The sequence below is a fragment of the Trichoplusia ni genome, chromosome 12, assembly GCF_003590095.1.
Source record: "Trichoplusia ni isolate ovarian cell line Hi5 chromosome 12, tn1, whole genome shotgun sequence".
NCBI lineage: Eukaryota > Metazoa > Arthropoda > Insecta > Lepidoptera > Noctuidae > Trichoplusia > Trichoplusia ni.
The window spans coordinates 10149603-10177465 of record NC_039489.1 but is presented as its reverse complement, the minus strand read 5'-3'; the positions used below and the strand labels follow the sequence as shown (position 1 = coordinate 10177465).

Below are 27863 nucleotides of genomic sequence, written 5' to 3'. Positions count from 1 at the left end.
CGCGTTCAGATTGAGCGAGCATGTAAGAATCCTTGAAATATTAAGTAGATATTATATTGTTCATTTTATTTCTAACTTTCCAATGAGTTCGTGTAAAGGTTAGCTTGAAATTATAGTCATTAGCACACGTAGCCGAAGGGTATTTGAAGTGTACTAACCTCTAACGTCTCGTTGCAAAGTGGTAGAAAGGGTACCCCCGGCCAAGGCAGCATCTAATAGGTTGATGTTTTCTCGGCACCGAGTGACGATCTCCGTCTGTGCAACGAAAAAAGCAACGTTTGGAAAAAGGAAAAATAACTCATAAATAAATTAATAGTATATTTAAATGGTTAACACATTACATGAACCAAACTTAATAATAATTACGCTAACTCACTTTATTCTCCAAAACATCTTCTCTTTTGACAACACTATTAAATATTTTTACAATTAAAGTGTGTGAGATTATTTTTTCAACATGCAACACTGTTTGTAAGTGATTCAGCAGGTTTTATGTCAACCTAGTTTAACGCAAAAACAATGCCCAAGCTGTCAAGAACTAAATGCCAAACATGTATTAGAAAAGCAGAAAAAGGCCCACTGCAATCGTAAGAAAGAGATTTTGCTATTCGTAATCTGCTGAACATTTCTTTGTTTCTATATTGTGTAAAAGTGTTGAGAGTAGGGTGTTAATTGACTGAAACTCCATTCAATTTTTAAATTTTGCATTTATTTTCCAACCATTTATACAAATCACTTGGTTCTTTAACATTTTGTAAAAAAAAATAAGATCAATTAACAACCTATCCCTATTCAACATTATATTAGTACATACAACTACGTTGTGAGATGTTGCGGAGTTCAGTCAAATCACATATTACAAGAAGGAATCATAATATTATGCAAAGATTACGTTAAAACGATACAATTACAACCAAATATTAAGTAGATAAATAATTGACAAAATAATACTAATTTTACGTTAAATTATATCACTCAATGACAAGAAATCACGTTATTTTATAACGAGGTAACAGTCTAATAAATATAGTAAATATTTGAGCGAATGTAAGTGATACTCCCTAGTTTCTGAACTACCTTGAAAAGGTCAAATGTGACAGCTGTCAATCTGACATTTCAAGCTTTTCAGTCGTTATGCCAAAGGTAACTAAGCCAATGATTTCAAACCCAAGCGTTTACTACCTCAGCACCTAACTTAAGACTAAATAATTATTCAATAAGTAACTTTTTCTCCCTAAAATTTTGACTGACCTAGCACCATGTTATCACCACCAAAAGATGAGGATGATTAAAAATAAAAAGAAAATAAAAACAGGCAGTTAGTAAAAACACTACACAATCACAATCACACAACACACGAACAATGTTAGTGGAAAGAAAATCAAACATTAAAATGAAAGAAAATGATCGATTTTAATAGCGATAATATGTATCATGATAGCTTCACATACGAAAACAATAAGAATTAGATGTAACGTTAGAAGATTATTTTGTTAAAATGTAAATAATATTTATAAACAAAAGTAAAACTAAGAATCGTGAAACTGTCACAATATTTACTGGATGAATAAATTAATAAGTTAGTTATTATTCCATATCTACACTGCGATAGTCAGACTTACGTATTCACTAGCATTTATAGATTATAAACTATAAATGCTTGCATTTGTACATATATAAGTTTTACTTTTAATTACAACTATTCACACTATAAGTACTCATGTCATATATTGGAATGTCTTAAAGAGATCGAGGGTACTTCTAGTTACCTATGCATATCTGCTTACATTTTTACATGCATTTGTAAAATGCAGCTAAAACAAGCTGACAATTGACTATCAGAACAAACGTAACATTTCCTATAAATTAACTATAAAAATGAGTTCGTTGTCAATGCGTATATATAGGCACGGATACGTCCTTGACGCGTCTGACGATCGCAGCGAACCTAACGCGGATACTTACATAAATAAGGATAAATATCACACAAGCCCAAGCCATATGTCATTGTAGGTGTATGTAAACTATAACTAGCACGGAGAAGGCGGCGAGCGCGAGACAGAGGCGCGCGCGCAGACAGGCGGGGCGGCGCGTGACGCACGACACGTTGTCGTCGCTGTCGCTGTAGCTAGTGTAATCTGTATCGAATGGCCTTACGTAGTCGGGCGCGCGCAGCAGGTCCGGCTCGGCGTCGTGGCGCGCCAGCACGGCCTCGGCCGCCAGCAGCGCCGCGCCCGAGCGCCGCAGCAGCGCGCGCGGGCCCTCCGCCTCCGAGTCCGAGTCCGCGCCCCACGCCCTCCCCGACGCCGACTCCTCCGAGTCCGCGCTCTCCGTAGACCGGCGCCGCAGCTCCGACAGCACGATCTTGTGCAGCTCCGACTCCCCGTCCTTGTCCGCGCGCCGCCGCCGGCTCAGCGAGTCCAGGATGTCCGGCCGGTTGTTCACCTCCGTGTACTCAAGCGAGCTGTTCACCTCGTCGCTGGTCAGGTTCGAGCTGTGTCGTCTGCGGCTCAGGGCCTGAACGTTCAGCAGATCGAACTCGGGCGAGCGCTTGTTGTTTTTGCGTTCGCTCTCTGAGGGTTTGCGACGACGTACGCCATCGCTGCTTTCGATACTAGTGTTGTTCCTAGATCTTTCTAGACTGTCGAGGAGAGACTTTTTGCGTTCGGCGCTGGACATGGACTTTTTAGGTTTTCTGGAGGTCGACTCTATGGGGGAGTTTCTGGAAGGTCTCTTGTAGCGGGGTAGGCTCCTCTCGCGTGAGGCGTCGGAGGGCGGGCGGCGGCGGCGCGTGCCGCTCGGGCTCTGCTCGTGCTCGGGCTGCGCGGACAGGCTGGAGCAGCAGTCCGACTGCGAGTCCAGGAAGGCCCGGTAGTCGTCGCCGAACTCCAGGAGGCGGCGAGCAGCGTCAGAGTCGGGGGCTTCAGAATATGGCTCCGAGTTGTATTTTTCCTGTTGGCAAAGTAAAGGTTAAGTTAGTTATACGAATAATGAGAATGCCAACAATTTACGACAGCTATAAGAATTAGAATTGTTATAAAAACAATATGACTAAACCAACCTGATAGAAATCCCAGGCTTGCTCCGAAAACGAGCTATGTTCTTCAGTTCCAGCGGTCACACTCTTGTCCACATCAGAGTCCTTATCTATTGACAGGTCCCACAGCCGACTGGGGTCGCCTAAACTAAGAGCTATGAAGTTCCTTTCCCTCTCGAGGCTTCGGGCCAGTCTTGGCCTCACGGAGCCCCCGGCGGGACCAAGTTTGAAGCTTGGGGCCACTGGTTCGACCTCATTTTGTTCTGGAATGGCACTGTCGGGTTCCCGAGTCGATATGTGGGTTTTCTCGATGCTCTTGCGCAGGTGGGCGATGGTAGCAAGCTGTTGTTTAATCAGTTCTTCGTCGCTGTCGTTGCCTGATGTGGATGTGGTGTCGAACCTGTTAGAGATATTTCGTGATCAGAGGATTGTTTTGTATAAAAATACGCTCATATTACTTTTCGTTTATTAGTCTATTTTCATCAACATATTCTTTAGGTTTCCTTAATTTTCTCCAAGATTTTTTAATTTCCTGAACAATGTACTTTAAATCGCATAATTACGTAAAGAGTTTGAATAAAGCCATTCCTTTTCAACGGAGTATGGAAAAATATTACTTTTTGACAAGCCTTTGCAAGGTAAGTTGAAGTTGTCTTCCATTTTTTACTTTGTTCTGTAATAGAAGCGCTAAGAAGTAACTAAAGTCACCAACCTGCTCTTCCTACTGGTAGCAGGATCACTGGCAGCGCTCCTCTCATGCTTATCCTCTATCTCAGGGCTCATCCGGCCGCAGAACGAGAGAGACTTGACCAGCCTCTCCCGACGCACGGCCGTATTGTTACGACGCAGCTTCAGCCGCTTGCGACGCAGCCAGCATTGCTTGTCGCTAGCCTCGACACAAGATGTGCATGCCTCTGTCATCGTGTTCGTGCTTGATACGTGACCCTTATGATGAAAAGTTTGTTAGAAACGATTGGCAAAGAGTTATAGGATAAATAGTTTTAATAGGTTGTGTTTGTTTCGTTCAATTAAGATTGATAGTGTTTTTTTGGATTGAACAAAATTTCAGTTTGGAGACATTAATATGGACATGGGTAGCAACTATATTGTTCGAGTGGATTCTGTTGAGCTTGGTAGTGTACATGGGTGTCATCGTTCAATTAATCACAAAAGCAGTGTTCCCATAAAGTTTAGATTAAGCAGTCGGCTACAATACCTGAACGGTGGTCGAGCTTCCCCTTAACTTGGAGTTCGAGTTAGATGGGGTCACTCTCTGAGGAGACGCGAGGGTGTTCAAAGCTGATTCGGAAATCGACATGTTGTGTGACATAGCGGCAACGTCGCCTGCTGTGGGCGTGGCTACGAGTGAGGTGCCGGCGCCGCTCAGCTGTGATAGGCAGGAGACGGACCACGGCCGTGCGCTGTTGCCAGCTCGCTTCTTGCGCAGTGTCACCTAAAGCGAGAGTATTCCTCAACCATTTTGTTATGTACAGAGCTTGAGGTTAGTCAAGATTGTTGATTATGAAGTAAAAACCCCGACAGTATTGAGAATGAACTATTTAAAATGTTAAGAAATATTGTAGTGATTGATGTTAGGTACAAGAATATCATTATGATCTGAGATTGTTATCACAAAATTGAGTAGTTTAGAACTTTTCTTGAATATAAGTCTCGGATTAGTCAAGTAGATCGATCGACACATAAAGTGAACATGAAATTAGTCTTAAGGCCAATATTTTTACAGTCTTTTTTACCTTGGCATGGTGGGTAGGAGTAACCGTGCATGTCGAAGTACTCATATCCATCGAGGAGTGAATGTTCCTTTCCTCAGATGTGAGTGACGTGTCGACCTCGCTTTCTGTTGTGTATTCTCCTGATGCATCGTAGCTTTCCGTACCCTAGAATATTAATAAAGAAATGATAATTATGTGTATGTCAATCGGAGTAATCAACTTTTGAATTCAATTTTTTTGAAAGTGATTTAGAGCAACAATCCTATTCATAAATTAACTGGATATAAGAGGGAACTAAATTCATAACGAAACACATATTATATTAACAACTGTATTAAGCTCAATTGAGAGAATTTAATAAAACATTTTTCTTAATCTATCAGTCAAGTTGGTGATGCGAGGGATGGTCACGTAAAAAAATGAAACTCACCTGATTATTATCATTTTTGCCTTCCGAACTCTGATTCAACCACTCTTTGATCCTGGACATTTTATTTCTACTAACATTTTTTCCTTCTTCTTCGAATGACAACGGCTTGAATGCTCTCGATCCTTTTTTCTTTGACAGCACTTGCTTTTGCACCAGTTCTTCCGCCTGATTGACCAGTCTTTCCAGATCTTTGCACCTTGAACTTTCTACTCTAAGTAGGTCCGGGGTTGATGATTCTAGTTTCGGTTTTGGTGACGGTGCCTTATCTTTCTTTCCATCAAGAGGTAACTCGCACTGGATTTCAACGGATGACGTCATTATATCAGTGGAGTCCTCGTTCCCAATTTTGCCACCATCAACGTATGTCCATTCTTCTTCGGAGGATTCTTCCTGTGATTTCTCTGTCTCTATCATCTGCCTGTCCGAGTCTGTGTCGTGGTGCTTGAAGTAGAATGTGCCGAGATGTTTTGATTTCCGATCTGACTGGTTGAACTTTGACGTGTCTACTGGTTTTTTCCTTTTAATAACTGTAGGTGGAGTTCTGATTTTTTCTTCGATAGCCACGTTGTGTAGTTCGATGCCTGCAAAACAAATGACTGTTGTACGATCGAATGCAAATGCTGTGACATGTTTGTTTATTTGTTTGTAAAACATTGGAATTTTTAAGACAATACGCACAATCAACACGCTATTGTTCTATCATTTAAGAGTAATGTGTCTGTTTTTAATGTAAAAATGGAAAGTGGTTTCTTCATTGAAATCATTCTATTCATTCATGAGATTATAAGCTCGATTGTTCGAGAAAAATAGTGGCATGAAGGCTCGTTTAAGCAGTTCATAATTCTATACTTGAGGAACAATTTCATCAATACCTTTTGTTTTAAGTTTAGCATTTGCATCATGAGACTGAATATATTCAAGTATCTTACCATCAACATGATCGGTAGCCGGTACAGTCTGGTCGGTGGGCCTGGCAGTGACGTCACGAGCCCCGGGCACGCGCCTCTCGTCCGCCATCGCGATGTGCCGAGCTCGCTCCAGTTCCGACTCGCAATCTGACCCGAAGCCGCGCCACGTATATGTTAGCGCATATTCTTGTTCCTCCTGTGGGTAATTTAATTATTATATTAATTTGAATTTTTACGCTTGTAAATTAATTTATGCAAATATAATTAAAATATCGATTAATTTTATTAACAACATCTTAAAGGTATATTGTTTATTTGTTAGTTTGAAGAAATTCTTCATGAAATTAAATAAACTGTGCACCCAACGGTTTGATTTGAAACGGGGAAATAAGTATTGTGATTGTTTAATTGTATATTTTAACTCAGAGCTGATCTTTACATAATATATCTTTTCTCGCAAATCTTTAAAATATTTCCTGTTCTTCAGTTAACCATTTTAGTATTCAAGTTTTAGGGCATAAGGAATATATTAATAACTAAAATGAAATCATTTATTCTGCAAGTAGGATATATCACTACTACATCCTTTTTAAAACGTTGGAATCACATTCTATATCTAACCACCCTGAGAACAAAAGTCAAAATCATTTCAGGGGTTGATTCACACTCATTATTATCTAAGAGTTCAAGTCCTCACCTCAGACGCAGACTGTCGGCTGTCCAGCGAGCTGTCTCTACGACGAGCATTGACCGGCGTGCGTTGTCTCCGCGGCGACCCTCGTCTGCTGAGCCGCGGCTGTTTCAGAGCTGGCTCGTCGTCACTGTCGCTCACCGCTTCCACGGAAATACAACCCTGGAATTTACGAATGTAATTTTTATTATAGTGGAAAAATTATACAAAGAATTGATTAGAGAAACTATGGTATACGAACATCGGAGGAAACTGGATAGGAATTTGGTACAAGAAGTTTTAATTAGTTAAGATCACCATGTACTTCTTTCTTCTTCCACAAAACCCTACGCAAAAAGATGTGATGTTTTGGTTTTTCAGTATAATTAAAATTTGGTAGAGGTTTTTAATTTAAAAATTTTGTTGATTACAAATATTTTGTCAATAATAAAACCTCCATGGTTGTATACTGAGGTGTAATAAAATGGTGGGATTTGAGACAATAAAAAGTGACATAAAAACCTTTTTACAAGAATTAGCCATCAAGAAGCCGTCATCAGCTGTGCAGTGCAAAATGTATCACTCACAATAAAAACTGTTGCAACAAATAATGTTCGTGTATCGGATACAAGATTCTGATAAAATATTTTACGTAATCTCCAGATAAGGTAACTTTATCAAAGTCATATTGCAGGCAATACGTTATATCTAAAATTTGGTAGCCGATAATACCTATTAATAACAACATTGTTATGTAAGAAATTATGATATTTTTTTAACAACATAAACATACATTCGTCAAATGAAAACTTTGATGAGACCAAGTAGAAGGAATTTTACGCGAAAACAAAAAAAAAATCAACAAAATCAGTTCATCCAGTTCGAGGATCAGAGGGAAAAGCATAAAAGAAAACAGAATACAAACAAATTGAAAGTTTGCTCGTTTTTGAAGGAGGTTTGAAAAGCCCTGCAATGTACTTTTATAAAAACCTACCGTCCCTCATAAAGTAACTATTGCAATGGTGACAGCAAGATAGAAGTACTATACGACTTCTCTCTTCCACAACTGCAATAACATATAGAGGTGGTAGTAGGCGCATAAGGCCTATAAAAATACTGGTACTTAACAATTAAAAGATGTGAAGTTTTGTGTATAAAATAAAAAGTAACTGTTTTTTATGACCATTAATTTAAATTGTCATGACCTCTCATTGGTTCCTGCTATTGGTAACCGAAAATAACAAAATGTATGGAGCGAATCAGAGGCAATAGGCTTAGTACTTCCGTAATATTGATGCGCAATTTTTATGATTATGGTTAAATAGAAGAAAACATTTGAATTCAGTGTTGGCTTTTGTTTTTCGAGACATGTTCCAAGCCCGGTTTGAAATCGGAGCCTTTAAAGTCATCAAATTCTGATGACCTAAAATGGAGGATTGTAACTTCGTATTAAAAGCTTATATTAAACCTTGTTATATTTAACTAAAAGTCACGCTCACACGGTCAATATACAAATAAAAGTAAATCGTTAAGCAAGTTACGACTCTCATTGATATTATATTTAACAAAACCCATTTAAAAATTAATTTACGACCAATAAAAGTCGTTTAAGGATCCCACAAATATTTATAGTCGACGATTTTAACCCTCAAATGCATTAATGGGTTAAACTATCACTGTGGCAATAAATAGGTCAATTGTATCCCAGCAACCGCAAATCACAACAATAATACATTCATCTACGGTCCCACATGTCTAACCCTAACGAAGGACACGTGGCCTCAAGAGCCAGTATTTAAAATTGTAAAGAATTCGCAAACACTATTCGAACATTTATTTTATGTAGCCGATAGGTTACGCTAAATTGCCAACCGGACAAAAAACAAGTAATTCAAAACAATGAATTAACTAGAAATCGTTTGGTTTTGTTAAAATTGTGAATTGGAAAACTACATGTACAGGGAAAGTTTGATGATATGCCTCCAAAATAAGGTGAGTGGTTATAGTTCGATAAGGACCCTAATTAATACAAAGACATGAAAAGATGATCAAGTAATGATGACATGAAATGAAATGAGATTTTAAGCCGACCTCTTAGAGACCTTGAGTAACGCGTCTTTCGTCTTCGAAAATTGTGGCAACTAAGAATTCTCACCTTTTTTGAAGGCGGTTTAAAGTAGTATTCTTTGAATTGCCAGGGGTAAAGCAATGACTTCAAGTGACATAACCCTATTATACAATATATTTCGTTTAATAGAAGGGGATAAATCAATTTTGTTCGCCGCTTGGGGTCTATGCTGTTTGCAAACAACGCCGGGTGGCTGATTAGTTCATTGTGTTGGTGAGAAATCGCTACCACGATAAATTTGTCGCGTGCTCTTTTGTAGAAAGGGGAATTTAGCTTTTACTAACGGTTCGGAACTAGTTACCACTTCAGAGATATTAAATAATTGTATTAAAAGGTAAGTTTGGGGCACGGGCATAGTTCGCGTAGTTTAACTGAGAAAAACCAACTTTAAAGTCTAAAAATTACACTAAAAGCGACGATAGTTATTTTTCTTAGATATTTTAGTGACTTTCCAATTATTACTTTTTATCCGCTATAACTCATAAATGTCATCTACCATGTTTCTATCCTTGGTATAACCAATATACCACAATGATCGTTCTCATGAACTTGCAGTTTTACAGTAATCTATAATTTACTTTAAACCTCAATCTGTTTATAAATCTCACCTGATTATCAATCCTAGCGAGGCAGGCTTCGAGATGGCACTGCCACTCAATCGCCCTGAGGTACAGCAGATGCCAGCGCCTCTCAAGCGCACGCGCAGCGTCCCCGCCGCCGCACAGCCGCACCACCGAGCTCACGATCCGACTGTGACATTCCACGTCACGTTGTAATACCTGTAACAATAAGAGGAAATGTGAATATGAGTTTGATTTTGATGATGCTTGCAGTAAGCCAAGGGCAAATGTCAGTCCTAAAAGTAAGGCGGTTGTGGAAGGGAGACGCCAAATTATGCAGTGTAGAAAGGTGTCCCTTTTTTGCAAATTCAAGAAGTAGTGACAACTACAGATTTTCAGTTATAAATACTAGGCCGTTAGACTGGTTCCGATTAAAGTGTTTTGAGGTGTTCGAGATTTTCAGTAAGAGAGTTCCTAGTCCGAGTCACGAATTCCGATACAACAAATAGTTTAAGGTGTACAAAATGACAAAACATAAAAAAAGTTCCAAACACAATTACAGTATCGATATTTAACCATCAAAACTAGAATGCGGATCTCATAACAAACAAGATCATAGTTCCGATAAGAAAACTACTTGCGTAATGCCAACACCAAAAGGAAGCCGACCCTACTTCACAAAAAGGAACAAAAACGCCAAGTTTACACAATAAAGATGGCGACGGGGACCGAAGACCGACCAATCAAAATTAACAATGGCCGTTGACACAATAAGTCAGCCATTTAGGAGAAAAAATAAAATTGAAAATCGAACAAAGGGCGGAACGTGCTTTGGTAGCTGCGCACGCGCATCTGAGTATGACAGGCGATATTACGGTATTTTGTTAACAATAAAAATATCTCCGAAATTTTTAACTGCGATTTCGAAACTTGATATCGTAATTGGCCGGAAATTTTTGAAGATCCTAAACGCAGATTCCGAAATTCTATAAGTTTCTTAATGATACCTTCTGTAATTAACCTATTAATAATAACAGCGCATTTCTAGTTAAGATCAGAGAATGTACTATCTTTTAAGATAACTTCAACCGCCTTAAGCCTACCTAGGTAGGAGTAAAGATGACATCTTGAAATGTCGACGGCTAGTAACAGTTTCTTAGTGAGATGAACGGCTTTAGATCGGATCAGTACGAAGGGTTGCCATATTTGGTTTTATCTTGGGACAACAAACATTTTAGAGGTGTTAGAAATATTTAGTAGCTGGTATACTGTTATAATGGCTACCTTCTTGTATAATATTATTATCATCATACAGCATTATGTGGAATGGTAAAGTTTAGCATACGTATCATAAAGTAAGATTTCACTACAGAGAAGAACTCGTTAGTAGTTGTATGGATAAAGCTCTCAAAAGTCAAGTCAAATTCTCATGATATCTGAAATGGCTTAAATATACACATGATAGATGATGATAATATTTACATTATTGTAGTAACTGTTGTCGAACCAAAACAGTTAAGAGAATTGTATGCAATTGGAGAATCTCATGACACAATACCAGTCCAATTTCATTAAATCGATGTGGCTCTTCCACTGCACCATCCATATAAATTACATACAGATAGATGCAGCGATTACATACCAAATTACAAATTTATCGAGATTGTAGGACGTCTCGTTTCGATTCCAATTGCATGGGAAAACGTTACTGACTAGGAATGGGAAAGTTACTATTAGATCGGACATTGCTTAATTCAAATCAGACATAATTTGTAGATCGTTTCTTAGCCAGGTTATAAGTTCACTGGTTGAATGTTCCGGTTACGAAAATAAATTTTGGTGACCGGCTGTTTGGGTCGTTGCCTTTGCCTTTGTTTATGAAAGCATATGACATAAGGCCATTAAGAAAATTGATTCCATTTTTTATTAGGCATAAAATAGGTCTTTAAACATAAGTGTGAATGGATTTTATCACTCCATCGATATCTAATGAGAAACTGAATACAATATTGTAAGTTTTATTATGTTTTGATAGTCAATTCCTATTCATTTGATATAAACACATTAACTCGCCCACATGAGCCAGGTGAAGTGTTTTAGTGAATGTTTTACTAACTATTTATTGCATCTATTTTGTTTTAATGATGTTTTTATTCACACATTTATTTTCAATCAGTTTCTCCGTGTGGGAGGGTAATATTTCTTGATCTTAAAATAAGATAAGATTAATAGAGTATCTTTAACATGTCCAAACTTTATATAATTATGGAAATTGTCTTTAAAGTTATACGGATTGTTAATAGGGTCTAACGAGCAGTAAGCAAGCCTGCCAAAGATATGTATTAGAGGTTGAAAGGCGTGCACAGATATTTCTGGTTAGTTTACTTTCCAGTATTTCCACCCGGTAAACCTGATAGATTAAAGTCATATTTTATACAAAATTGAACTGGAAAACCATGACTAATGTTCCACGACCGGTTGTTAACAATTCTATTCTATTTCCTTCCATAAAATATTAAATAGCGGTTTTCACAATAATTGAATTTACGTACAAAAAGCGTACCCACATTTTGAAATAGTACTTGAGGAGCTTATAAATGTTTGTCGCATGCGGGGATCGAACTAGCCGTGAGTTGCACACAATGTTGATCGTAGTGACCTATGTAATACCACTCGCCTCGTGCATTAACATTTAAGACAATCATAATAAGGATATACAGCGGCGATATTTACATTCAGTAATTACAAATAAACGTAATTTTAATAGAATTATCACATACATGAAATGCTAAAGGTTAAACAAGTCAAGGCGAGCGATGTCACTTGACATTTGTTGGAGAATCATACTAATATCGTGATATGCCAATTTTACAGTGAAGCCTTACTGTGACAATGTATGACAAAATGAACCCTATGACTAAGTCGTTACGGTACAGATAGTGGGAGAAGGGTGATGAGTAGAGTAACAAAAAGGATTTAGGAAAAGAAACCTTATGAATATAGCATTAAGGTGGTGTTAATTGTACAATGTAAAAGATGTAGGTTGTAGAATTTGCATTTTGCTATCTATTGATACGTCAGGTGATGAGGTTGGATGTACAATGCATGTTGATGATCTTACAAAGGTGCAAATTGTTTCTGTTCCTCTTTGAAATGATAAAGATTTACCTTTGTGTCAATTTAATTCGTCATTATTATGCTCTTGTTCGTTTTTCGGTTTTATTCTATACGACATTCCTCTTATCCAATTATCCATATGTAGGGTTTTATTTTTCTCTTTCATCACGTGTATTACTTTTGTATGATTTCTCTTCTACAGATTGATTCTCATGTTTATAATATTTATTTATTAATATTCTACGACTTTTATACACCGCCATCTAGTCTCAAACTAAGCAAAGCTTGTGTTATGGGTACCAGACAACTGATAAACATACTTGTACTACTGATAGACAAAGAAAAAATGATCGTGCTCATCACACGATATTTTTCCCGGGTGGAAATCGAAACCCGACCTCCTGTATAGCAGTCAGGATCACTAACTACTAGACCAACAGGCCAACCGAGAATATAGTTTCTATTTATCATTACTGCAACATATGCAAACATTTATGAATCTATAAAGGGAAAGGCGTGATCATCAGCAGTACCATTAAATTTTAGTATACCATAAAGCTATTGGTCTTATTAGGCACCTTTCGCTAATATAACAAAATTACTAATATTAGAAACTTAAGAATGTGAATTGCCAATCAAATCGTGCGTTTACTAATTGGTATTAATCATGCAACTTGGATTATACTGGTGTTGTTGAATATAACAATTAAGCCGCTGTGTTATGAAGAACAAAGTTACTTTTAAATACATTTTATTCATATCTTTCCCCTGTGACATAAATTAGTGGTTAAGTAACACATTAAGAAATATAATCCTTGTGTCAATGGAGGTTTTACAAACATTCAAGTCACATGCACAAAGACAGATGGAACCAGCGATATGTCGCGATCAGTGGGTTTGGCGTGTTGACTTCAACCACTTGACTATGCAGCCATAAGTTACAATTATACTAGTAATAATAAATGAGCATTGACATTTCTCAGGCTTAGATTTTAAAGAAGCAATATTATTTGTTCTGACATTTCAGTATTAATTCATGGCTTACAATTTCTGTAACAACATTTACGAGAATCCTATTCGTAATGGCATACCACTCATCTATCTAAATTTTTTTCTTCTCTATCACTTCCAATATAAATTGACGGCTGTTCATTGACTCAATATGAAGCCATGGTAATTCAGTTTGCCATGGCATGGCGGTGGCGATAAAATTCAACGAGATTACACAACTTGGGAAGCGATGGTCACGATTTAAACTTTTTATTGGATTACGAAGTTGCAACACCGCGGTCGAAATGTACGGGCGATTTAAAAACAGTGGCAAAGTAGATAATGGTTGTAGATGAGGAAATTTTAGAGGATAGTGAAGCAAGTGCAGTTAATTTAACTATGAAATTGGTTAACTTGTTCTCAAATGGACAGTTATTTCAAAAGACTTCGATATCGAAGTAGTGTAAGTAGTATCGAAGAGGAGGTCCTCAAGTCGCCTGTTTTATGTTTTTTTTTTATACCAAGTGCCAAAAGGCACCAAGATTCGAAATATATAAAACAATGTTGATATAAACGACGATACAGATTAATTAGTAGAAAATAATGGAACGTAGAGTAACATTCAAAGCAACGATCCACAGGATTCAGAATGAGAATTATCTCTTTGGGTCAAATGAAGTGGGGCCAAAGTCGATAAGACAGACTACATTTTGATCATAAAACTGAAAACAAACTTTCTCCATTTTAATTTCTACAACTAGATCTTGCTCTAACACCATATACGGTGCTCTATTGCTTCATAATTATGACAGGTTTACTTTCGATATCACAATAGTTAAATCCGTTTCCTATGCATTGTACTGACAATAATAATTGTCTTTTATGTCATTATTACCAGTTACTACGTCACGTATTGTTCTATCGTGTTGCAATTCTGTTTCGGATGTTTGACCCAAAACGAGACGTGTCTTATCTTCATAATTGACAGGTACAAGATATTTCTTTGTTTTGTGTGACTGTTCGAGAAGTGAGACAATTGTTTTTGTATTTGGTTGAATTTGTGGTACTGAATTGTAAATTGAATGTTTAAATTTGATGTAGTGTATGTTAATGAATTTTGCTTAGATATGGTTTCAAAGAGTTTAATGGTTGTAGTATTATTTCATTATCATCGCATGGGGAAGGCATTGTTGAGGTCGGCCTAGGCATCTGGCGAAACGATATCATCTGTGGAATATTATAGGCTAGAAAAAGCTCAAAAGATGTCAGAGTTAATATTTGTAAAGAAATGCTTTCTCTGAAAATGTACCACCTAGTTAATGTTTATTCACTAGGCCTCGATTTTGCAAAAGTAAAATCAAAGTTAAAATAGAATTTAAAAACTTATGTCTTCGTTTCCTATCTAGCGATTTTAATACAGATAACATTTTCACTTTCTGTTAAAGAAATTGGAGAAATGAGCTTCTATTATGGTGGTAAAACACCATATTACGTCTGTTACGACCATTAAACATGGAATAATTTAAAGTACCGTCGGTGACAAAATCGAATGAACAAAGTATTACAATACAATATTCGTGTTCACTAAGTTTTCTGTAACAGAAGCTTTAGATTATGCTTGCTGTATCAATACATTTTTTTATAGAGTTGCTTTCCCCACGAATGTCATTTTGGAACCGTGCACCCAGAGTGATTATTAATACGTTTAGAAGTTCCCGGAAAATGGCTTTCTAACAAAAATGATTCCGATTTTGTTTAATTTGTTTATGTTTGTCAGTTACCAAAGTTTTATTGTTGACTGTACAATGACTGTGCTTATTCTTTTAAGATACTTAATTCCTTCCTCCATAAAGATTTAAGATACATACAAAATAAACTAAAACAATAATTGCGTACAAAAGAACGCGTAGCAAGACTTCAACTTTTGATAATAGACCTTATTACCTAGCGCTAAGGTTCACTATTGATATTCATTATGTATAATGTGTGTTATGTTGTACATACACATATTATAATTAGTAATTATTCGTTACAATGGTGAACATGTGTGGAACACAAGTTTAGCGGGACAAGATAATTGTTGGGCTTCGTCATTGCGTAATAGTCGTAATTATATTAAAATACAGTCTAACCCACTTCAATGGTTACAACCATTAAGTAAAATGGACCTTAACTTGTTGATATAAGGGCGCTTTTAATGTTCAATTTTGCAGCAGTTGTGGGGTCGACTGTAGAAGGCTGCGTGATCATAGAAGTTATTCATTGATGAATGTACAAAATATCCTACGGCTATATTATTAAGCCTATGTTTTTCTTCAATGAAATATCTTGTATATTTTTTTCAAGCAATCAACTAGTAATTAACGTAGGAACTCTTTTGTCCAGGTGTGCAATTGTAAGACAAAAACGTAACAAAAACTTTACTAAGTTTTATACTTTGTATTCATACGGAAAAAATACTGGCAGTCTTTTGTCGGATTGTTTGAAAACTATTTGTAGTATGGTTACGGTAAAAATCTTTGGTTACATATTAAAAAACCGGCTATCTTGTTTTTTTACTACAGGTATCATTTAGCACGTACAAAATCTTATGAGATGAACTATGAATATTACATAGAACTATAGTAGAAACACCCAAAATTATCATTTTCATATTGGGCGATTCGGCATAGTGTATATTGTTAGTACAAAACAAATCACACCTTACCTCATGGCTCAGTTTTGGTGGATACTAGGCTTTAATCATGAGGAATCCTATATCTAATTACATAATAACTATTCTAGCCTACTTATCTGAAATTTTACAGTAAATATGACCATCCCAATTTCCACCTCGTATATGGACTTCCACCTCGGCTATTTAAAGACCAATAATGATTCTATTTTGTGGTTTTTCTAGTTATTGCTATTCTACCGAAGTCACAGCGGCATTAGTCAATTGGTTTACTCACATGTAACATGACGTTAATCCAATTAAAGCATATTATGTGTAAGGGTATCCGCTATGACGACCCTTTGACAAGAAGAAATAAAAAATTCCTTAGTCTTTTATAGTTTAATGTAACATTAATTCTATATAAGTTTACTGAAATTCGTACACTTGTTGAAGATATAGATAGTTTCAATCTAAGTCTTGATCATAACATCATTGATATATTTTACCTGATAATGACGTTATAACTTTTTTAACTAGAATCTTTATTGCTGTGCCATCAAAAAAATCATAAGTTTTTTATATATTTCTTGTATATCGTACAAGAATGCATATGAGTAAGTCCTAAGTAATTACAGATCCTTTATCAATTTCTAGTCGTATTGATTACAGGACAAATGAATTAAAATAAGATGTTATCTATATCTAGCAATTACCTAGGAATGCTAGAGTAACTCACGATGTATTAAACCAGTTTATTACAGGTGTAAATCATTTCCGATTCGCGTATCCCATGCGGAAATAAAACAAAGTTATTTTTCAAATTAAATCGACTTTATGTCAAGGTAGTAGAATTCTGAATTGATTGTTCGAACCGCACGTCAAGTTTACGTCAAGGTCTAAACAGCGCATGCCGGCGGAGTCATCGTCCGCCGCTGACGGATTTAGCCGAACGGCAGACGGAAATAGCCGAATGTGAAGAAATATGCGCTTGTCCGCGTTTCTGCAAATGTTTAAGGTGAGACGGGGTGCGCATGCGCGGTCAATGGCGACCAACGTATTAAGTAGGTATCTGTTTGTATACAATCAACTTCTTCCCTTTAAACCTGCTTTAAAACTAGATCTTACATAACATCGTTAAGAAACATTGTCCGTTTAATGAGTACAGGACTTAATCAACAAACGTTGCTTTCAATATCCACAGTAAATAATATTACAAATATTAAATGTTTAGCCGACTTTCTAAACATTAATACAGATTTCTCGGAAGTATCATAAGTTATTAATTCGCTACATGGATTTGCTCGTTTTAAAGAGCGAAATGCGGAGTGCAAAGAGCCAAAGACCTTAGTTTTACACAGCCTTAGGGTAGTGGGACTAAAGCGTCAAAACAATGCATACGACCCGTCGACCTATCACGTTTGACCATAAAAAAGTAGCCGTGGAAGGTGAAATACCTCGTGGATGAATGGCTACTGAGTACCGCGGAAATGGATTATGGAGTTAAAAAAAATTAAGATCGTTTTTAAGAATTTGTGTAAGTAGACTATTATTTTAGCTTTGGACCAGTGAGTACCAGTGTCAACAGTATTTTTGTTTACTTTATTCATCATTATCTACGCGCTCTTCGAAGAGTACAGGATTTCAGAAGGAAGGACATTTACGTTCCAAACTAATTGTAGTCTTTACAACTACAAGATTTTATGGATTTCAATTACTGCGACTAGCATTTATTGCAATTATCTGCATCGCAATACGATTCGTGCATTAAAGTTAGAAGTAATCATGAGAATATAGAGACGTTACGGCTAGTATTAGCTGCGTGCTATAAAATTTATCACCCAACTTGAGATGTTAAAATGAAGATTTTGGGATAGGAGTGTTACTGTAAGAAGAGTTAGGGACTTCTCTATTCTCTATTCTTCTCCCTTTGGCTTGTTCTTTTTTCCGATTGCCAAATACCTGAACCGACCTTTAACCTCTTTTTGTCCAATTTTGAGGTAAAGTGCGGGTGCATTTCCAAAAATCATCAAATTTTCGATAACTTGGCGAATGTTCAATCAAAAAAAATACAACGATCCAAGTTCGTTGCCACGGAACCTGAGTTTAGCACTTTTAACGAACCTCTAAGTGTACTACCGCCTACAAACCTTGAATAGTCGTGCGATATCGACCAAGACCAATTAAGTACAACCATGCTGTCGCTATTTATCCAAGTACCAAGTACCAGCTTTATAGTGCCGCGGTGTAAATCATTGGCAGAGAAATCAATCTTAAAGGTGCCGTTATAATATGGGTTATGTACACACAAGGGGCGACGGACGTTAGACCGGATAGAAGAATGCTATTTTCCTAATAGGTGAAGGATATTCTTGATTTACGGGCAATTAGGGATGGTCACGTCATGCTGACGGACAATGATTAACGGGAGTGTGGATTATTAGCCTTCAGAAAAGTGGGAACTTGGATCAATTATACCTTATAGTTTCTTGATCAAAAGAACGTCCAACTCCCAACAAAAAGATTGATTTTCAACCTTCAAATGGCAAAAGCATCAACTTTTGCCAAATAAGCAAGCAAGGGTATTAAAAATGACTTTAGCACCGCTCCCACTTTTGATAAACATCCTAAACCTTGATAAGCACCAAGACTAAAGCACAGACAGGTTGTACTGCTAACCCGGCTTCAAAACCGTCACAATATGTAATTAAATGATTGGAACAGACAGATATGTTATGCTAATCCTTTTCGGGATAAGCAGTAATTCAATGTTCAGAGCAAATTATTTTCTGTCAATCTTTGACGTAATGAAGACGAATGGATTGGAAGTTTTTCTTGTACGAACCCGAATTGAACCAAAGCAGTTTAGACCGAAATCTGATCAGATTATAGTTTGTATCAGTCTACAATACAAAGTTTGTCTTCACAGTAACGTAATATGCTTCTATTGACTCATAAAGAACACATTTCCAAAAACAAATAACTGCTTTTAAATCAAATGTATCTGATTTTGACAATCAAAGGTCTAATGAAGATGACTAACATACTATTACTAAGCGATCTAATAATTAATATCGTTAAGATTTGAAACTCTTATTCAGACCTAATGTATTTATATTAGGAAAACCAAGAATGACGAAGCGATAGCTAAGTGTGTAATAAAATAGTAAACTGGACATCGTATTAATGAAAGTATATTTAGCTGTAGTAGAAAATTTACAATCGACTTTAATGATTCAAGTCATTATGATGCCGCCTATAAACTCAAAGATTGTGCATTCTTAACACACGCATACATACATACATTCACAAACAGGTGAACAAGAGCATTTCATTAAATCGCCTAATTATTTTGAAGTTCAAACAAATATTTAAAACGAACAGCGAACAAAAACATGTCTAGAATTCCTGAACCATTTAAGACTATTAAAATACCGAGAATGTTCTTAATTCGCTGTAGCAAAAAACTTGAGTTTAATTGCTAGATATACGAACAAAGCCGTATTTAAGGTCACTAATAAAGCAACAGCTACAGTCACAAGTTCCGTTTCGCATTGTACAGCGTTAACAGTAAGTCTAACTATTTTAGTACACCCGAGAACACAAGTTGTCAAATAGCAAGACGAGTATGGCAGCCATCTTCCCACAGCCCGCCAAAGTACCCGTGTAATTGGCGCGAATTAGCTCAGATTCACATAATGCCGCCATTACAGGCAGAATGTTGCCAATGTAATTAAATGAATGTCCGCAAAGGTGCAGGCAAGGAGGATGTGTGCTCTGGAGAATAGATTGAATGACGATTATAAAGCAATGACATTCTGCCAGTCATTGGCCTAGCAGGCATTAGCTTGTAGTTATTACGACTCCTTAAAAGGTCAGAAAAGAAATAATTTTATAATACCTTGGTAGATAATATATTAATCAATTATTATTAATCAATACTTTCTATAATCTTAGCCTCATTAGGCCTCTCTACATCCATTTAAAATTGGTAACAATCCCACATGCACTGGAATATAAGCAGTATTTCCACAGAATTCTTAGGCCTTTAACGGCCATTCAAAAATTGCCATCGCGGACGGTATTTCACGTCCACACGGCGGGGTATTGGTAAAGTTTTCAACTAGCAATAATCGCACCTCGGATTAACCTCATTGGTTACGATATTGCCTCTGCGCAAAGTTAACCTCAGTACGACGCGCGGCTCGACTAGGTGAATCGATGTAACGAAACCATAGCGCGATCTAATTCGACGTCAACACCATCTATCGAGCGAGGGGTAAAACTTTTAACGTCACTTTTGGTGCTACCCCAGCGCCTACATGCGTCAAAATTCCGAACTAACCGTTTCAGATAGACGAGTTGTGAGTTAATATTTTTTATTTGCAGCAGTATAAGGAACTAAAATTAATGAGCTAAAAAAAAATTACCAACTTTATTTTTAATGACATGGAAGAACAAATTGCTTAACAAGCTACTAACAGATTGGGGACAATTTCATGCAAGAGCGGTGTCGCAGAAACGAAAATAAAGAACGACTATACTTGATTAAAGGTTTCACAATGAGCACAGTGATTAAAAGTAAAGGTACCTATCTATTGCAAAAACTATGAAGTGTAATTTAGAGAAAATACTTAAGTTACCGTGAAATGTAAGTTTTCTTTTTTGGGTCAAGAAATAGAGGAAAACATAAAAGCAGTACGTGAAGTGTTTCAACCATTAACGTAAACAGCAGGTAAATTTGATGCGAACTGATAGAACTGTACATTATGAAACTCCTCATAGTAAATCTTACGTAAAAAGTGAGAAAGAAAGTTTAAATCATACGCGTAGACCGATAGACAGCCGTTGCGAATTGCAAAACAGTCGTATCGGGGGAGCAGCATAGCGAATTGAAATGGAACACCATCAGGGGTCAAGTGACGTAACGTAGTATCGATAACAAGTGCCTGCATTAGGTAAAGTGTAATGAGCCGTGGATGAATGATGCCGTGAAATTAGCTATCACAGATTGATGTAATGGGGACGCTCTCGAAGGCGAAGATGTAACTTTATCAAGATGCGATTGTTGTATGATAGACGTCGATGGACGACGTTATCGAGACAAACCTTTTCGAGATACATAGTTAAGAATTTTTAAATAGAGATTTCGATAAAGGACTGGATGATTGCGCATGGAAGGATTAACGACCAAAGCATGGTCCAGTGCTAAAATTCATTTGGTATTGCAAGTATTTAAGTAAATACAGTTCAAAAATTACAGCAGTAATGGATTTACAATCCAATCCTTGAAATTGCAACCGAACAAGTCTATCATCATCAAAATTGTGTATTTCAATTTTGAGAAATATTTGTACATTTGCACATTCAGACATTGGTTTGTCGAAATTGCAAAGTTACCGCAGCTGATTATATCTTACGAAATTGTAATGACTCATCAAAATAATGAACTGCGAAACTTTGCCCTTAAAAGTAATCAACTTTAACAGCTTGTGAAGATTAATTCCAGAGAGTAAAGTGCATTAGAATCCGGGGATTTTTTTTACGATAAGGTTCCACCTTGATAATCTTTCACACACTCTAATTAGTCCAGAATCCAAATTCCTCTTCAGAATGGTCACGAGACTTTCAACACGTGCAGAAATCCTATTCACAAGTTTTCCTCATTTCCATACACAGACAAAACAATTTGTACACATGGCAAACAAATCGTTGACCTGACACACCTCCACTCAGTGTCAACGTGTTCAATCTTCTTATAGACAATCATTAACATATTACGCAAGACTGTCCTCACGAGTCTGTTAATACAGAATTAACATATTCAAATTAGTGACTCATGGTTTGAATGAAGATATTCGCGAATCCTTTTGTGGTAGCATCGCTTTAATGGTAAATTTAGGTTCCTTTGATTTAGCTTCTCGTCTTTGTTTGTAATTTCCATCCGGTGAGTAAAGGGAATAGGATTGTGTGATTGTAGAGGTGATGGACTTGAAGCTTGGTTTGACTTGAAAAGGTCCGCGTCAAAAATAGAACATGGTAGCATATGAATTACTTCGGATATCATAAAGTAAGTAGTAAATATCTTCGTGGTTATGCGGTTCTAATTACGGATTTGTTTGAATGAGGTTTCAGGTTTGATACCAATGCAAGCAATTATCTGTGTTGTCTGTATCAAGTGTTCGTTTTTCAAAGATAGGAGTATCTTATAAACTTCTTAAGACACCATTGACAAACGAAATATAGTCATTAAATCTGAATTCCAAATATTACATACGCGAAAATTTTGGATGGAAGAAAAAAAAATCCTAAATAATAGTCTTCTACATTATTCAATATTTAAATAAGGACTAGACAATAAACAAATTACGATAAAGCACCAGCTGACTTAAACACGGCTTTATCACTCGCATTGCGTTTCTTGCTCAACGCACAGCTGCGTGCTCCGTGCCGATACATCGCACGCGTATATTTCACAATACACCATTAGAACCAGCAAACTACCTTTATTCATGATGGCTTTTAGTAAGAACCAAACTTGATGACTGGGAAACAAAAGAGGTTGAATAATGATTTAGGCAGAGAGGCAAAAAAGACGTAAATGCAGCTGATGTGAGAATTTTTGTTCAATTTCATAGTGTCGGAAATAAGACCGAACGAAACAAAGTTACAACAACATAATTAAATAACAAGACATTAAGAGTAACACTAAAAGTTACGTGAATGTTACAACAGTAGACCAAACTGAATACACAACAATTGAGAAATATAATGACAGCTATAAAACAATTGGAAACCTGCATAACAGCGATATGGTCCATTATGGAATTGCATCGCATATGCTGCGACTGATCATTACTATGATTTGCGGCATGAGTCGCGGTCATTGTGGTCTGATTGCTGACTTTACAAACTTACAGTTTCGTTTCACATTCCTCTGTTTAATGCACTCTCTAATACTTTTAAGGCTGTAGAGAAAGGAACGATAATTTTGTCAGTGGTATCGTTATTCTTGTTTTGCTTATATCTGTGTCTTGATGAAATTGCTTGATTTTAACTGTTGTTAGTGTTAGAGTTGTCACTTACGGAGTATAGATGCTAGCCAGTTATAAATTTGTATGAACTACTTAAGCTGCTTTTTAACCTTAACCATTCTAGACTCTCGAGTTCGTTTTTTGTTGTTTAATTGTTTCGTATATATGTGTAAACTTAGAGATAGTTAAATGGATTTCTTGACCATAGAAAATGAGTTAATGGCCATTATAAAAGCGTTACGTATGGTAGATGGTCTAATATACAAATGTGTTTAAACAACGCTTGCGTTGCTTGATTTTGAGGGCAAAAATAAATCGGTCACAAATATTGAATTCACATCTCATGCAAATACCCACACTCAGAACAAGCAACCTTGGAATTAGGTACAGAATACGAGAGATAACACTCTTTAGTTCTGGGAGTCAAATATTGAATAGAAGCCATATTGTTTTTTTGGCTTGTCACCTATAAAGGCTTTTACAACATCCCAGGATGGCATATAAAGGAGAAATAACATTACTCATCAGGTGCAACGAACGCAGCTAATCAGATAGCATCGCTTTACAACTACAACGGCTTCAGCCATCATAAATTACGCATATAAAGTTCTGAGCCATATCCTTTATACTGACTACAATAAAGATATCGAAGTGGGAAGTAGTAGAAGCGATTGCAATAAATACTCTTTGTTTATACATTTGTTAATGACGCAGGATGTTCAGAGGTAGTATAAGTATTCGTTAAGTAAACGTTTTATGGAGTAAGGAGCTTCTTAGCCCAGGATTCCATTTGCTATAGTTTTTTTTGTTAGTTGTTCCTTTTAGGAAATGAAGAACGTCTTTTTACCATTTGATAATAAAGGTTCTATCTATGTTCCGATTTCAGCTGGTGAAAAACTTCTTGAAAATTTACAGACCAAGAAAATTAAGGAAAGGAAAGAGTACTCGTCAAATAGGGTTAAATTTTAAGTAATTTACGAAACACACTCAACACACTGCTTTAAGTAAGCCTATTAGGACCATAGGCAACATACTCTTACACATTTTATACATATTACACCAAACAAAAATTCCAAACCTATCCCCATTTCTGACTGCATTATTAATACAACTGCATTTACCTGTAACAAAAGAAGCAAACAATGATTATAAAGTCAATACAAATCTGAAGCACATGACCTCGACTGAGTTCAAGAGCGGTCTCCAAGCGATTCAAGTACATTTGTAATTGAATTACATCCAAAGCCGAGGGAGTACTGTTTGACTGAACATTAACAACTCTTTCTCGAAATAAAATAGAAATGTATATTGAGCATTGGAGTTGGAACTTTCATAATACCGATGGAATTTCTACTTAAACAATAAGGTAGAGGCACTAAACGCACGCACAGCTCAATGGCACTCTTGTTTAGTACAATGTTGGTACTGTTGCTTGATTTATAAGTCAACATAAGTATTGGTTTTCTTTGTTTCTGAAGTATTTCTAAAGCAAACCTTTCAATGAGATGGGTATGTGGAAAAATCACGATCTCGCTCTTAAGGCTTTCATAAAATGTGTACAAAGTAGTGAAATATTTGGTATTGAGGCAGCTTATACTTTACAGACCATTTAAAAAAATAGTTTTTTAACAACGATAACATAATAGAGATCCACGCGCTTGAAGCCACAAAAAAAAAAACAAGTATTGAGACCAAATCTTTATTAAATTAAGGACTTCGCAAATTCAATTTGGAACAATAAAATCATAACAGCATACACAATTATCTTTTACAAACACTGTCCTTACTTTCAAAAAAAAAATATAATTCGAGGTATACATGACCTCAATAGACGAACAAATTACCTACACGTTCCTGCTACACATATTTTTTATACTCGTAATATATGAGCAATTTCCGTTCATGAAATCGATACGTAACACGGCAGTACAATCGATCATCTGTCAAATAACAAATTATAAACGTATAATTTATTTGACGAATCAAATGAAAGTCTATCAGTCACACCTGTGATCATTGTGCGCTGAAATGTGGTGTGATCTAACCGCTATGATGTTATACAACTGGCAATTATGATGTGGTTGGCGGCGCCGTTTAATTGGAGAATAAGAAGAAAATATAATAGTTAGAAAAGAGGATAAGGTCGAATGATGAAGAGAAAAGGCCGCTCTTTGTAATCTTAAAAACCAAGGCTAAGTCAGCTTTGAAACCTTTGACAATAAACAGATTAAATCTGATGAAATCTATTGTTCAGTAAACATTAAATTTAAATCATAAAATCAAGAAATTATTCAAGCTGATAACTCCAACAAATATTCAGATCTAAATAAAGAATCATTACTACTACAGTGCGTTAAAGATAATTAAATCAAGATAAATTTAGAAAACGAATTTTGATTGGTATAATTTATATAATTACATTTTGATTGACTACAGGAAGATAATAGCAGCTAACTTGAAGATGTATTACATAAATAAAGAACAGCCTTCAAACATGAAGGGAAGGAAACACCAATTTGCGTATGACTGATAGCATAGACAGACAAAGCGTTTGTAATTGCTATACGTGCTCGTTTGAACCAGATTATAATTGAGCATTGGGCCTTGGAAGTTAACCAAGAACAAAGAGCAACGTTTTATAATGTAAAATTTTGTACAGTGGAGTTGCGAAATTGATAATTTGTTATCGAAATCTGCACGTACTGGAAAACTATTAGAAATGTTTGCAACCGATGTGCTGTGAAAAATTAATCAAGAACTCTAACAAGATACAACTCAATAAATTCGAACAATCCACGAGTTTAGTAAATGTAAAATATGCGTGTAAATGTGTAGAATGTGTAGAATATCCAGGGTCAAGGATTTGCAAATTTTGAAGTAAAACTATTTAGATCAAATGCCAATGACTATAAGGTTGATAATGCAGGAAATGAAGCGAAAGAGCAAAGCATCAATGATCTAGTATTACTTGTAGTTGAGCCAAAAGCGACCATAGTAACGAAGCGGAGCCAAAAATCTAACAATGTACAAGCCACAGGTTGTCGACCCCGTATGAAAATAAAATTACGTTCAATCATCTAACACCCACATCATATTACTAATTCATTTACTATTTGAGCGTAGTGCATCCCACGTGCTTTTTGGAGTATTCTCCCAACATGGTAGGCGACACTATGGATATGACTTGATAATTAATTGTATGTAGGTCATCGACTGACAGGTAGCATTTATGAAACTGACTAGTTGGAATGCTTGATTGTCTTCACAGCAAATTTTGCGTAATACTATTATAGGAGTCATGACGATTCAGCTAAACATAAATCTAAAACGTCACTCACAGTAATTAAAGAAACACATCGGTTCATACATAACGTATGAATTGAGCTGACTTCCTTACTAATTAATCTTAATTATTAAAGCGATCAAGTCATTCATATTTCAGGGTGTTACGTCGACATAATTTTGTGTGACAAAAATAAAAGTCTCGCAATGAAAGTGAGAAATGTCACGTTACATTACCATGTTAAACTGGCGTGAATGTGCTCTGATTTCAGATGTTGAAAAAGTAAGTCGCGTTTAAAACAAGTGCCGTATGAACCCATAGGAGTCTAATATCTTGTGTCAGTCGTTTGAGTCTTGCTTCTAGTTATATGTGCGAATATATCAGTAATAATGGAAAGTTTGCGGTTTGCTTTGTAACCAATCAGTAGTTGTAATCTGATCATATAAATATACAATGATTCTGGTTGATTCAGAAAGCTGCAAAACTGAAGTAGGGGTGATGATGATAATTCCAATTCAAAATGATGAGAGAACTCTCTTTAATTAAATGTCAACAAGTTCATAGACAGGTTAGTTTAGAAACATTGTTTGCAGACACTTTCATAAATTAAGAGCCGTTATTAACAGTAAAACGTTTCGAGCTCGGAGAGCTACTCGGCTTGAATCTGATGCTCCGGGCGATGTTCGGTGAGGTCGGCTCTAGATAGTTACCTATTGTTCATTAGTTCCTGCTGCATGTACTAGATACTAGATTTTCAAGCAATTATAAAATAAACTTAGAAGGTATAAGAAATAATGATGAGGTATGTTAGGATGGAAATCTAAAAAAAAGAATTGATAGCAAACCTTAAACAAGGTCATCAAATTTCATAAATTAACAAAAGTACAAAACGTACAAGTTATATTCAAATTCAAGTAAAATTCGCATCGGTTATACTCTTGCGCTTTGGTCTAAGACGGATAGTGCAGTAAGTGGTTAGCCGGCGCGGCCAAGCGTAGCAACCGATGGCCGTAACTCGTGGGCTACACGTTGGCCTCAAGTTGACGGCATTCGCTATTCCGGCGTATCTACAACGGTTGAGGGAATCTAGTTTTTGTATACTTCGTGCTAAGCTTGAGGTGATAATTTGTAAGACTAATTCTAGAACACTTTTAGAAAAGATTGTAGTCGCTTCCACCCTTGTTATGATTTAAGTACGTTTGATTTTTTTTTCATATATAAAGTGAACACAATTTGGGATATAAAGGTGATAAGCAGGTCGGATCGGAATTCAGACTTGATAAACATATGGCGATAAAAGCAAATTGTTCGTATCGGTAT

The 27863-nt window shown here is 36.4% G+C and overlaps 1 protein-coding gene and 1 non-coding gene across 4 annotated transcripts in view; both read right to left on the bottom strand.

Annotated features, from left to right (window-relative positions):
• Positions 1 to 27863, bottom strand: part of LOC113499339 — a 312064-nt gene that overhangs the window by 25190 nt on the left and 259011 nt on the right. For 2 of the 3 annotated variants that reach the window (XM_026879777.1, XM_026879776.1), the window contains 10 exons: positions 9515 to 9685; positions 6806 to 6961; positions 6130 to 6304; positions 5201 to 5781; positions 4792 to 4935; positions 4254 to 4490; positions 3750 to 3982; positions 3062 to 3437; positions 2158 to 2952; positions 159 to 255 (listed from right to left, as the gene is read on the bottom strand). In XM_026879777.1, coding sequence (XP_026735578.1) covers positions 159 to 255; positions 2158 to 2952; positions 3062 to 3437; positions 3750 to 3982; positions 4254 to 4490; positions 4792 to 4935; positions 5201 to 5781; positions 6130 to 6304; positions 6806 to 6961; positions 9515 to 9685 — 2965 coding nt within the window. Of the gene's footprint in view, positions 1 to 158; positions 256 to 2157; positions 2953 to 3061; positions 3438 to 3749; positions 3983 to 4253; positions 4491 to 4791; positions 4936 to 5200; positions 5782 to 6129; positions 6305 to 6805; positions 6962 to 7300; positions 7382 to 9514; positions 9686 to 27863 lie in introns of those variants that run through there. The other variant, XM_026879779.1, reaches the window with a different exon arrangement.
• Positions 20271 to 20410, bottom strand: LOC113499741. Its single transcript, XR_003401136.1, has one exon. It is a non-coding gene; the product is annotated as a U4 spliceosomal RNA (small nuclear RNA).